The sequence below is a fragment of the Vipera berus genome (assembly GCF_964194415.1).
Source record: "Vipera berus genome assembly, chromosome: Z".
Classification (NCBI taxonomy): Eukaryota; Metazoa; Chordata; class Lepidosauria; order Squamata; family Viperidae; genus Vipera; species Vipera berus.
The window spans coordinates 128,831,169-128,845,284 of NC_138205.1; the positions used below are offsets into that span (position 1 = coordinate 128,831,169).

The 14,116-nt window shown below is 45.4% G+C and overlaps 1 protein-coding gene across 1 annotated transcript in view; it reads left to right on the plus strand.

The window, feature by feature from the left end:
* VIPR1 (vasoactive intestinal peptide receptor 1) overlaps positions 1-10,882 on the plus strand; it is an 83,946-nt gene extending 73,064 nt beyond the window's left edge. Inside the window, exons 8-13 of the mRNA XM_081345625.1 lie at positions 1,758-1,818; positions 3,575-3,641; positions 6,267-6,358; positions 6,910-7,048; positions 7,973-8,014; positions 10,444-10,882. Of these exons, the coding sequence (XP_081201751.1) occupies positions 1,758-1,818; positions 3,575-3,641; positions 6,267-6,358; positions 6,910-7,048; positions 7,973-8,014; positions 10,444-10,635 (593 nt within the window). The 3' untranslated portion in view covers positions 10,636-10,882. The remainder of the gene's footprint in view (positions 1-1,757; positions 1,819-3,574; positions 3,642-6,266; positions 6,359-6,909; positions 7,049-7,972; positions 8,015-10,443) is intronic.
* The last annotated feature ends 3,234 nt before the right edge of the window (positions 10,883-14,116 follow it).

Sequence of the window (14,116 nt, forward strand, 5' to 3'; positions counted from 1 at the left end):
CTTTAATATTATTATAAATAACTCAAGGCTGCAAACATGTGTTAGACTCCTTACCCCTCCTGTTTTTCCCACCACAACCACCCTGTGAGGTAGGCTGGGCTGAGAGGGAGGGACTGGCCCAAAGTCACCCAGCTAGCTTTTGTACCTAAGGCTGGATTAGAACTCGTCTCCTCGGGTTTGGTTCAAAGTCATAAAGCAGGACTAGAACTCACTGTCTCCAGGTTTCTAGCCTCGTGCCTTAACCACTAGACCACTGATTGGTCTGAATGCTCTGGCATTTGATTAGTCCATAGTTACCCAGTTGGTTTCTCTGCCTAAGACAGAACTAGAACTCGCCGTCTCCTGGTGTCTGGCTCAAAGTCACCCAGTCAGCTTTCATACCTAAGGTGATAGTAGAATTCACAATCTCCTGGTGATTGGCCCAAAGTCACCCAACTGCTCTTTGTGGCTAAGGCAGGACTAGAACTCACGGTCTCCTAGCGTGTAGCCTGGTGCCTTAAACACTAAATCAAACTGTCTTTATTTATTATGATAATACTTTATTTATTTAAATGGTTGGCTGCTATTAGTCTTAGAATTCTTTCACCCCTAACACGCTTGACCAGTGATGGTGGAGCCGTAGTCTCCGGGATGGAGAAAGCTTGGGGATGGTGTCCACATAATAAAGGTAAAGGTTCCCCCGCACAGGCGTGCTAGTCGTTTCCGACTCTAGGGGGCGGTGCTCATCTCTGTTTCAAAGCCGAAGAGCCAGCGCTTGTCCGAGGACGTCTCCGTGGTCATGTGGCCGGCATGACTAGACGCCAAAGGCGCACGGAACGCTGTTACCTTCCCACCGTAGTGGTCCCTATTTTTCTACTTGCATTTTTACGTGCTTTCGAACTGCTAGGTTGGCAGAAGCTGGGACGAGTAACAGGCGCTCACTCTGCTACGCGGCCCTCGGGATTCGACCCGCCAAACTGCCGACCTTCTGATCGACAAGCTCAGCATCCTAACCCACTGAGCCACCGCGTCCCTTATGTCCACATAATACATTAACGTTTTTACGAGGAAGCCAGAATGTTAGAATTGTGGTCCTGCTGAAATTCAGTTTGTAAACAGCATTTTTAATTCCTCAAACTAGAGAGTTTTCCCTTGTAATAATTATGAGCATTGAATTATGTCTGAATTTATCTCAACACAGGTAGTCCTCAACAGATGGTCACAACTGAGTCCAAAATGTCGGTTGCTAAGTGAGTCAGTTGTTCAGTGAGTTTTGCCCCATTTTACGATCTTTCTGGCCACTGTGGTTAAGTGGATCACCGCAGTTTTTAAGTTAGCAACACAGTTGTGTGAATCTGGCTTCCCTGTTGGCCTTTGCTTGACAAAAGGTGACCCTGGGACGCTGCAACCGTCATAAGTACGAGTCAGTTGCCGAGTGCCCAAATTTTGATCACGTGACTATGGGGATGCTGCAATGGTCGTAAGTGTGAAAAACGGCCGTAAGTCATTCTTTTCAGTGCTGTTGTACTTTCGACCGGTCACTAAACGAACTGTCGTAAGTTGAGGACTACCTGTAAGTAGGTAATGAAGGCCATTTCCCACGTCTTCCTATATAATAATAGTATTCAAAGTGGTGTCCTGCAGGCAAAATAATGTCGTGGTGCTAATTTGGCACATGTGATAGTGCGGCTTCTCGGCTGTTGTTGTTCTGCCTTATGCACCATTTTTAGGGTGTACAATTACAAAAATGTGACAAATCCTTAATTCTGTGTTGTCAGGTGCTCCAATGCTTTTCATCTTGGCTTGGACCGTCACGAGGATCCACTATGAAAATACGGGGTAAGCAGGCATCTCCGTTCCGCTTTTATCCAGCTGAAGGAGCGTGCGGCGCTTGGAAAGAGGCTATGGGGGTACTCCTCAACTTACGACCGTCATCGAGCCTGCAACAACAGCTGGAAGTCGGTGGAGCATAGCCCTTTTTTATTATTTTTAATTTTTATTTTAATTCCATTTATATCCCGCCCTTCTCCGAAGACTCAGGGCGGCTTACAAGCTTAGCAGTAGCCTTCATTCTATGTATATGCCTGCTTATTAGGGCTTTCGCCCCCCCCCCCAAGCGGCATTATTACAAAGTCAGCTTAATTGCCCCCAACAATCTGGGTCCTCATTTTACCTACCTCGGAAGGATGGAAGGCTGAGTCAACCTTGAGCCTGGTGGGACTCGAACCTGCACTAATTGCAGGCAGCTGGTGTTACTTAAGGAGGCGTTAGCCCACTGAAGTCCACCAAGGCTCTTTCAAGCCGTGTGGTCCTTTTGGGGATTTAGATCTTCAAGATCTGGGGATTTCAGCTCAAACCTGGACTTTCCACAACTCACTGGAGAAGCAAGGGAAAAAAAACTAAGCCAGACTTGCAATATTCTGTTATTGCAGCTAGTCCTCTAGTTATGACCGCTTGCTTGGCAAACTTGTTCGAAGTTACAACCTGGCTGCCCCAGGCTACTTAGGTTACAGATTCAGAGTCTTGATGTCCCTCCCTCTGCCCCTTACAATCACATGATCACTTTCCTTCCTTCCTTCTTTCTCTCTTCTTTCTTTCTCTACATCTCTCTCCTTCCTTCCTTCTTTCCATCCTTCATTTCTTTCTTTCCTTCCCTCCCTTTCTCTCTCTTTCTCTCTTTCTTTCTCTCTCTCTCTTTCCCTCCCTTCCTTTCTCTTTCTTTCATTCTTTCTTTCTTTCCCTCTCCCCCTTTTTCTTTCTTTTTCTCTTTCTTCCTTTCTTTCTCTTCCTTCCCTTTCTTTCTCTCTCTCTCTTTCCCTCCCTTCCTCTTCCTCGCTTTCTTTCTTTCTTTCTTTCTTTCTTTCTTTCTTTCTTTCTTTCTTTCTTTCTTTCTTTCTTTCTTTCTTTCTTTCTTTCTTTCTCTCTCTCTCTCTCTCTCTTTCCCACCCTTCCTCTTCCTTCCTTCCTTCCTTCCTTCCTTTATTTATTTATTTATCTTCTTTCCCTCTTTCTTTCTTTTTCTTCCTTCTTTCTTTTTTCTATCTTCTTTCTTTCTCCATCTCTTTTCTTCTCCTCCTCCTCCTCCTCCTCTTCTTCTTCTTCTTCTTCAAAACATAAAACATTGGTGCAGTAAAAGTTGAAACATTAAAATGTTAATTTAGGGCTATTTGCAGCCTCCCACAACCATAATTTTTGACACTATTTTTTGTTGGAAACCAGCACTTATTTCCAATTTCTGACCAAAAAAATACCCAACCATAACAATGGATTCACTTAATGACCACAGTAGTGGTTGCTGAACAGTCCCAGTGTTGACTTAACAAGCATGTTTGTTTAATAGCCGGTGTAAGAAAAAGGTTGGAAAATTGAGCCCAATCATGCGATCACCTGTTTAACGACCAACACAAATTACAGGCTCAATTCTGATTTTAACTCGAGGACTATCTTTATAGCCTGCATTTTGGCGGGCTTGTGGGGCATTCCAGTTATGTATTTTAGTTGTGTCATTTTAATCAAAATCATGTTTTTTTCTGTTTGCTTCCTCTGTGACCCCTTGAGTTTGATCTAGTTTGATAATTTGACAATTTTTTTTCAGTTGCTGGGATTTAATCGAATCTCCGTATTGGTGGATTATCAAAGCTCCCATTTTGGTTTCTATATTGGTAAGGAATTTAGGTTTTTCGTTTTTTCGTTTTTTTCACCGCCTAACCTGGAGTCTCCAAACTTGGCAACTGTAAGATTTTCGGACTTCAACTCCCAGCCTGCCTGGCTGAGGAATTCTGGGAGTTGAAGTCCACAAGTCTTAAAGTTGGAGAATCCTGATCTAAATACCTTGAAATAGCTTCCTTCGTCTCCATAGTTTGATTCTGTATAAATGAAAAGTAGGTCCTCGACATACGACCACAATTGAATCTAAAACCGCCATTACAAAGCAAAACAGTTGTTATGTAACATTTTGCCCCATGTAGTCTTTCTTCGTTGTTAAGTGAATCACTGCAATTGTCAAATTAGTCACACCGTTGTTAAGTGAGTCAGGCTTCCCCGTTGACTTTGTTTGTCAGACGGTCGCAAAAGGGGATCACGTGACCCCGGGACAGTGCGACTGTCATAAATATGAGTCAGTGTCTGAATTCAGATCACGTGACCATGGGGATGCTGCAATTGTCGTAAGCGTGAAAAATGACCATAAGTCTTTTTTTCAGCGATATGGTACCTTTGAACCATCACTAAATGAACTGTTGTAAGTTGAGGACTACCCTGTTTGATTCTGTGCAAATAAACAGTAGAAATGGTCCTTGACTTATGGCCACAATTAAACCCAAAACCTCTACTGCTAAGCAAGACAGTGGTTAAGTGATTTTTGCCCCATTTGACAACTTTTCTTGCCACTGTTGCTAAGTGAATCACTTCAGTTGTTAAGTTAATCACACGGTTGTTAAGTGAATCTGGCTTTGCCCTCCTCAGTTTTCCTGTAAGAAGGAAAATGGAGAGATCTCCTTCACACCTACTTAATAAATGCAGCCGAGCCCAAAGATAAAATTGTCAAAATATATTGTAAGAGACAAAAACAGTCCTAGAATGGCACTGAAAAACGTAATTTATGACCAGTCCTCACAGTTATGACCCTTATAGCAACCTCACTGTCATATGATCGAAATTCGGGCACTTGGCAACTGGCATGTATGGATGATGGGTTGCGTGGTCCCAAGGTCATGTGATAAACATTTGTGACCTTCCCAGCTGGCTTCTGACAAGCAAAGTCAGTGGGGGGAACCAGGATTCACTTAATGACTGCCTGACTCACTTAATGACTCCCCAATTCACTTAATACCCACCAGATTTACTTAATGACACCAGATTCACTGAACTGTAGTGACTTCTTGGTGACGGTGGCAAAAAAAGGTTTTAAAATCTTGCTTAGCCACGGAAATTTTGCTCCCAATTCCGGTCATAAATTGAGGACTACCTGTACAATGTCAGTTTCCTATTTATTTATTTATTTATAATGAGACTTGTATGCCGCCCTATCTCCCGAAGGACCCAGGGTGGCTAACAACAATAAAATACAAATAAATACAAACATTAAAAAAGAATTAAATTGTGTCAAAGTCCCACTAAAACCAATAAAAACATTTAAAATCATAATTAAAAACCCCCATTATCATCAGTCCAGGTCGGCCTGTTGGAAAAGATATGTCTTAAGGTCACGGTGAAAGGACCGAAGGTCTGGGGCCATCCGGAGCTCCCGGGGGAGTTGATTTCACCAAGCAGGTGCCCCAACAGAGAAGGCCCTCGCCCTGGGGGTCGCCAGCCGACATTGTCTGGCCGACGGCACCCTGAGGAAACCCTCTCTGTGTGAGCGCACAGGGCAATGGGAAACCGTTCCTGGCAGCAGACGGTCCAGCAAATATCCCGGGCCTAGGCCATGTAGAGCTTTATAGGTAAGAACCAGCACCTTGAACCTCACCCGGAGGGCAACCAGTAGCCAATGCAGCTCACGCAGGAGGGGTGTAATATGGGAGTATCGGGATTCTGCACCAGCTGAAGCCTCCGGGTGGTCTTCAAGGGCAGCCCCATGTAGAGAGCATTGCAGTAATCTACCCGGGAGGTGACGAGTGCATGAGTGACCGTACGTAAGGCATCTCGGTCCAGATAGGGGCGCAACTGGCGCACCAGGCAAACCTGGGCAAATGCCCCCCTGGCCACGACTCCTATATGATGTTCCAAATCGAGTCGTGCATCCAGGAGGACGCCTAAGTTGCGCGCCCTATCAATGGGAGGCAACACCTCTCCCCCCATAACCAAAGATGGTAAATCTTGGACAACATGAGATGCCGATACGTAGAGCCACTCGGTCTTGGCCGGGTTGAGTTGGAGCTTATTCTTCCCCATCCAGACTCGTACCGCTTCCAGGCACCGGGACATCATGTCGAGGGCATCACTGGGTTGGTTCGGGGTGGAGATGAAAAGCTGGGTATCATCCGCATATTGATGATACCTCACCCCGAAACCATGGATGATCTCGCCCAGTGGCTTCATATAGATGTTGAACAGGAGGGGAGAGAGGACCGACCCCTGAGGCACCCCACAATCAAGGAACCTCGGGGTTGACCTCTGCCCTCCTGCCAACACCGTCTGCGAACGGCCCGAGAGGTAGGAGGAGAACCACCGTAAAACCACCGTATGCCTTTTGCCTGTCTATTTTTCTGAAAAATGTCTCAGAAATAGATGATCAATATCTGTAATTCTCTACGTGGATTTTCTCCTCTGCACAATATGTTCAACAGGTCAATTTCGTGCTCTTTATTTGCATCATTCGGATCTTGGTTCAGAAGCTTCACTCTCCAGATGTCGGGCGAAATGAAGCAAGCCAATATTCGTAAGTTCGGACCTGTGGGGTGAGGGTCATCCGAAAACCCCGTGGTTTCTCCTGAGCCAGCCTCCTGAATCTGAGTCAGGATCGGAGACCCCTGCAGAGAGAGTCTCACAGAAAAAAGGGGGTGGGTACAATTGTGCAGTTAAGCTCCGCCCCATTTTTGTGTGCATGACAAGCAGTCCTCGACTTACAGCCACAATGGAGTCCCAGATTTTCCCTGCTAAGCAAGACGGTCATTAAGTGAGTTTGGCCCCGTTTCTCGAACTTTCTTGCCACAACTGTTAAGTTGTTAAGTTAGTCACACGGTCGTAAAGCGAATCAATGGTTTTTCCCACTGACTGTTTGTCAGAAGGTTGCAAAAGGAGATCATGTGACCCCGGGCCATGGCAACCTCCAAGGCCCCTTCCAACTTTGCTATTCTTCCATCCTGTGAGGGTCTCCTGTTTCAGCGGGGGGTTGGACTAGAGGACCTCCAAGGCCCCTTATTCTGCAACTAGCTAAAGCACAAAACTCCATTCCGGGCCCTGATAATCTCCAGTTTTTCTCTTGCTCAGGAGACTAGCCAAATCCACTCTTCTTCTCATCCCTCTGTTTGGTATCCATTACATCATATTCGCCTTTTTCCCGGACACCGTCAAGAAAGAAGTGCTCTACGTCAAGCTGGTCTTCGAACTTGTTTTGGGGTCCTTCCAGGTGAGCCCTCCGTCATCCCCATAGCCCAGGGTTTTCCAGACTTGGTGACTGTAAGACTTGTGGACTTCAGCTCCCATAATTCCTCAGCCAGGCATGTCCACATGTCTTAAGGTGGCCAAGTTTGGAGAGCCATCGTTCTTTCCTAGAATACGCAGTGCCAGAGAGTGCCTGGGGTCCAAACGGGGGTGGATGGGTGGGTGGCATTTTATGCCCGGGGGCTTTGAGCCATAGAATTTCCGCCCCCCCAAAAAAAGTAGGTGCTGAGAAGGAAGAAGGAGGGAGGGAGGGTTGGAGGAAGAAGGGAAGAATTAGGAGGAGAGGAAGAGAAAGAAGGAGAGGGAGAGAAGGAGAAAGAAAGAAAGAAAGAAAGAAAGAAAGAAAGAAAGAAAGAAAGAAAGAAAGAAAGAAAGAAAGAAAGAAAGAAAGAGGAAGGAAGAAAGAAAGAAAGAGAGAGAGAGAGAGAAAGAAAGAAAAAGAAAGAAAGAAAGAAAGAAAGAAAGAAAGAAAGAAAGAAAGAAAGAAAGAAAGAAAGAAAGAAAGAAAGAAAGAAAGAGGGAGGGAGGGAGGGAAAGGGGTTCCAGCTTCTAGCATGGATGATGTTATGTAGTTGGATCATGAAATGTTTCAAGAAAACTACCAACCTCAGTCCTCCTCCCCCTCCTCCTTTCCCAACCCCTTCCCCCTCCTCCTCCTCCTCCTCCTCCTCCTCCTCCTCCTCCTCCTCCTCCTCCTCCTCAACCCATTCCCTTCCAGCACGGAAGACGTTACCTAGCTGGGCCACGAAACGTCTGCAAAAGTACCCCCAAGCTCATAGAGCACCAGGGACCCCCGCAGAATGCACAACAATGTGCCGTGCACCGCATCCTGCACAGAGTTTGCCTCGCTGAAATCCTTTTCCTCTTCCCCCCCCCTCTTCTCTCTCAGGGCTTTGTTGTCGCTGTGCTGTATTGCTTCATCAACGGCGAGGTAAGAGGTTGGAAGAGTTGTTCGCCACAGGGTTTCAGGGTTTCAGCTTCCGAAGTTAATCATTTTTCTTTTTGCTGTCGTGCCAGCTAATGCAAGGCTTAAATTTAATTACATTTGCTTTTTAATTTTGCAAGGTCAACGGGGCGTTTTAAGGAAGGGGCTGGTGTGCATCCCATAACAACAGAGTAAGAATTTCTGCAATAACTTAGGAACCTGGCCAAGGGTGCAAAGCCTAATCTGAATAATTATAAAGCAATCTGTCTCTGATAACTGCCTGATGTAAGATAAATCTAGAAGCCAGGGCTTATTTTTTAATTACTACTCGATTTTAATGCAAAGTGGCTCTGATTAAATTTGAGTTTCCAGATTAGTCCCGACAGACAAAGAATATCAGCCCAATAAAATGCGTCTTGAAAAATTGAAATTGCCCCTGGAGTTTGTCCAGCAGTTGCATGGGTACAGATAGTCCTTGATTTACAACATTTCATCTAGTGGCTGTTCAAAGTTAAAAGGTAAAGGTAAAGGTTCCCCCGCACATACGTGCTAGTCGTTTCCAACTCTCGGGGCCGGTGCTCATCTCCGTTTCAAAGCCGAAGACCCAGCGCTTGTCCAAGGACATCTCTGTGGTCATGTGGCCGGCATGACTAGACGCCAAAGGCGCACGGAACGCTGTTACCTTCCCACCGTAGTGGTCCCTATTTTTCTACTTGCATTTTTACGTGCTTTCGAACTGCTAGGTTGGCAGAAGCTGGGACGAGTAACAGGCGCTCACTCTGTTACGCGGCACTCGGGATTCGACCCGCCAAACTGCCGACCTTCCGATCGACAAGCTCAGCGTCCTAACCCACTGAGCCACCGCGTCCCTTCAAAGTTACAACAGCGCTAAAAAAAGTGACTTATGACCGTTTTACACACAGACAACCGTTGCAGCATCCCCAGGGTCACATGATCAAAATTCAGACGTTTGGTAACTGACTCATACGTATGACGGTCCCAGTGTCGCAGGGTCAAACAATCCCCTTTTGTGACCTTCTGACAAAGCTAGTGGGGAAACCAGATTCACTTTACAACCGTGTTACTAACTTTAACAACTGCAGTGATTCACTTAACAGCTGTGGCAAGAAAGGTCGTAAAATGGGACGAAATTCACTTAATTGTCTTGCTTAGCAACAGAAATTTTGGGCTCAGTTGCGGTCATAAGTCAAGGACTATCTGTACTTCCTTAAAAATGCCCAGGGTTAGTGGGAATTGCCTTCCATCTGCCAGAGAGGACTAGAATTCCCAGCTCCTGGTCTTTAGCAGATTTTCCCAAGGAAATCCTGCTGCTGGTGCTCAAAAAAAACCATCTAGTGCTTTCAGTTGTCTGAAGCACTGCAGGCAGTCCTCAACTTACGACCATTCCTTTGGTGATCGCTTGAAACCACGATAGCGCTAAAAGACGTAAATTCCAAATTCTGCAGACATCTAAGCAAAATAATTATTATTATTATTATTATTATTATTATTATTATTATTATTATTATTATTATTATTATTATTATTATTTTAATTTGTATACCGCCCTTCTCCCGAAGGACTCAGGGCGGTGAACAGGGCAATACATATTAAAAAACAAGATACAAAAATTAAAAACGATTAAACAACAATGCCCATGAATAAGTTAGAACACATTAAAAAAGGTTAAAACAAATTTATAAAACCCAACCCCATCCCATCAGGCCAGGCCAGCTTGTTCGAAAAGGTAGGTTTTGAGATCGCGCCGGAAGGAGCGGAGGTTGGGCGCCATCCGGAGCTCAACCGGAAGATGGTTCCATAAATCCGGCGCGCCCACAGAGAGCGCCCTCCCCCTGGGGGCCACCAATCGGCATTCTTTGACCGGTGGCACCCTGAGGAGGCCCTCTCTGTGGGAGCGTACTGGGTGGAGGGAAGTTGACGCCGGCTGCAGGTGCTCCCCAAGGTATTCCGGACCCATGCCATGTAGGGCTTTGTAGGTCATTACCAACACCTTGAATCTCACCCGGAAGACAACTGGAAGCCAATGCAGCTCACGGAGCAGAGGTGTAACATGGGAGTGTCGGGAAACTCCCAACACAACTCTCGCGGCTGCATTCTGTACCAGTTGGAGCCTCCGAGTGGTCTTCAAGGGTAGCCCCATGTAGAGAGCGTTGCAGTAGTCCAGACGAGAGGTCACGAGCGCGTGAGTGACCGTACGTAAGGCATCCCGGTCTAGATAGGGCCGCAACTGGCGCACCAGGCGGACCTGGGCGAAGGCCCCACAATTCAGGCCCTTAGCAGAACCAGCTAATGTGGAGCAGGGGGTTGGACTAGAAGACCTCCAAGGTCCCTTCCAGCTGTATTCTGATTAATTGAGGACTACCCATAACCTATTTTTCTCTCCTGTGCCTTTCTCCCTTCCTTCCCTATCTCAGGTTCAAGCCGAAATGAAACGCAAATGGCGTAGGTGGCATCTGGAACGCTTCCTGGGTGCGGACATGAAGTATCACCACCCATCTGTTGGAAGCAGCGGCACCAATTTTAGCACCCAGATCTCCATGCTGGCCACCTGCAGCCCCAAAACGCAACGCAGCTCCGCTTTTCAAGCCGAAAAGTCTCTGGTTTGAGAGGCAGAAACCAAAGCCTGACCAGCTAACCACGCTTGGTCGTGTAAGAGGCAAAGAAATGCGATTGCAACAGTATTTGGCATTATTATTATTATTTAAGCCCATTTGTGCAAGCAGACTGGGACAACATTCTGGGACCCAGAGACTCGGAACAAGAAAGGTTAAATCTGGACAGATTCCTCCTTTCCCCCCCCCCTTCTGGAATCGAAGAGCGTTGCTCACAGCTTTGAAGGTGAAGACTTGAGGGCTTGTGCCAGCTTCTACTGAACTGGCTGGAATGTACAGGAACAAATGGAAGACCAGCTGTGGGGAAAAAATAAACGTTTCGCCGATGACCTTGCCTACTTGGATCATGAAATGTCTGCAAAAAAACCCACAACTGAGCTCAGAGAGAACCAAGGACCCCAAAGGCCTTCCTCCTCTTCTTTTTTCCTCTTTATTTTCCTCCTCCTCCTCCTCCTCCTCCTCCTCCTCCTCCTCCTCTCTGCAAACCTCACTCCCTTCTAGCCCTGATGAGGTTACCTAGATGGGTCATGAAACGTCTGTAACAAAATCACAAAGCTCAGAGAGCACCAAGGAAACAGGGTTCTCCTCCTCCTCCTCCTCCTCCTCCTCCTCCTCTTCCTCCTCCCCCCCCCCCAGCACTGAAGATGTTACCTAGTTGGATCATGAAATGTCTGCAAGAAAACCACCCAGCTCAGAGAGCCCCAAGGACTTCACCCAATTATTTCATTTGCTAGCAGATTCCACAAGAAAAGACCCAAAGGTGGGGATCGTGTTCTCTAGCCACTAGAATCCAAATCTGTTCCTTTCCTTCCCCGCCCCCCCCTTTTTTTTTTGCTAGTGGATTTCAGAACCCAGAAAACCATCTTTGTTCAGTGGGAGACCTTTTTTTTTCCTATACAGAAACTTCCTGGACCTTGAGCGCTGAAATACAGGTAGTCCTCAACTTACGGCCAGTTGCTTAACAAACTTTTGACATTACAGTGGACTTCCCAAAGCTACTTAAGTCCCATTTTCAGAGTTACGACACTCACACAGCTTCCCCCAGGCAGGTGGTTGCATTTTCAGTACTTGCAACCGGCTCATTTGCAATGTCCTGTGGTTATATGACCACAATTTGGTGAGGTTGTTTACCAGTTCCTGGCATTAATTTCCAGTTTCTGGCAAAAACAAACCTGCAAAAAACCGCCAATTGGGGAAAATATTCAGTGTGGTTCACTTAACGACTGTGGCATTTGCTTAATGAGAATGTCCTAAAATCAGGTCCTGTCATGTGATGCCTTGTCTGCAATGACATACAGTCATAATTCTGTGCTCGGTTCCAATCATGTGACCACATTTGACTTATAACCACAATTCAACCCAAAGTTTTCATTGCAAAGCAAGACAAGTGAGTTTCCCCCCCGCATTTTATGAGGTTTCTTGCCACAGTTGTTAAGTGAATCACTCCAGTTGTTCAGTTTATAACACGGTTGTTAAGTGAATCCAGCTTCCCCCATTGACTTTGCTCATCAGAAGGTCGCAAAAGGGGATCATGTGACTCCGGGACCCTGCGACTGTCATAAATACGAGCCAGTCGCCAAGCATCCAAATTTTGTTCTGGGATGCTGCAACGGTCGTAAATGTGGAAAACGGTCGTAAGTCCACTTTTTTCAGTGCCACTGTAACTTCAAATGGTCACTAAACAAATGAGGGCTACCTGTACTACTGTAGCAGCTTCTAAATTGTAGGAATTAGAAGCTGTTGGTGCTAGAAGTGAAGATCTTTCCAAATTCACAACATATTTCTGATTAGTGTTGGGTCTGGACCCACAGATGATAGCCAAGCTGCAAATGTTGGTTAGAAAAAGTTCACACAACACGTTGGCAAACCTGCAAGCAGCACTTCTTGATAAGGTATGAAGTCTTCATACATCCAGGCTGAGGAAGATCCTTCTCCAAACCTTGACTGACCAACACTGACCATTTTTCAGTGGTGATTAGCTTCTGTGCTCATTTGCCATGATCCAAGGTCATGTCCTGTGGTCCAGAAGTCCATCACCATTGGATGGATACATACTACCCACGAAAGCCTCCATTGATAGTAGATCGTTTCGGTTTCTCTTGATATATCTCTGAAGAACACCAAGATGGAGAAGAACATTGTTGGTTTCCATCTCCTTCACTGTTGTACCATAAAGCTCACAAGGATGAAAATTGAGAAGATAACCAACGGATGTGGACATTTTTGGAGAACCTACCATCTCTTGCTACCTGTTTTCGACGTAGGAGCTGAGGAACACCTAACTTCGATGTTCAACCAATCTTCAGTCAATAGTTCTCCACTGTGGCTTCCATCTTGTAAATATTTCAGACCTGTCCAGACCACCATCTGAAATCTCAACGTATTTTTTTCCAGTGGTATTTCACATTTCCACCCATTATGATTTTTCTATATAAGAAAAATCCATCAAACGTGCAAAGACTTCTCATTTCTATGGACGGACCCCTCTGTTATTTATTGAGCCGGAACTGTAAATATGAGCTTTCCATGGATTCATCTCAGGTTTTGGGTTTTTTAAAAAAAATAAAAATTCAGAATAGTGACATGGAGATGAGTAGGACCAAGTGATTTTTTTGTGTGAATATCATTGCCAAAAAAATAAAGTTACTGCACATCGTTGGAGAGAAGGATGGCTGTATGCAACTGAGTTCACATTAGTATTAAAGTATTTATGTAAAATTATGCTGAGCGTAGGAAAGGCAGCTGGATCTGAAATCCATTGATTTGTACACTTGGTCATTAATTTTTCACAATTTTGTAGTTTGGCTGAGGGTTGCCCAGTGTGGGCTGTCCAACTCCAGATATACTTATTGGAAGGAACTAAGCATATTATAACATCTCTTCTTTCATTGCTGCCGCCTCTCACAAAGGTGAAAGTATGACAGAATAAGTGTTAGAAGGTACTTTGGAGGTCATCTAGTCCAACCCCCTGCTCAGGCAGGAAACCCTATACCATTTCAGACAAAAGGCTGTCCAGTCTCTTCTTAAAGACTTCCAGTGTTGGAGCATTCACAGCTTCTGGGGGCAGGTTGTTCCACTAACTGTTCTAACTGTCAGGAAGTTTCTCCTTAGTTCCAGGTTGCTTCTCTCCTTGACTAGTTTCCATCCGTTGCTTCTTGTCCTGCCTTCGGGTGCTTTGGAGAATAAATTGACCCCCCTCTTCTTTGTGACAGACTCTTCAATATCACCCACTACATTTATTATTGAATAAAAGTTTAGGCTGACAGTTTTGGAGATTTTAATTTAATTTAATTTAATAATATTTCTATACCGCCCTTCTCCCTGAGGACTCAGGGCGGTTCACAGGGCAAAAGTAAAATACAAAATACAAACATTAAAAAGAGATTAAATGATTGCCCAAGTTAAAACAATTAATATACAATTATAAAACCCCAAAGATCAAATTAAGAATACAAAAAATAAAAAACCCCACCAA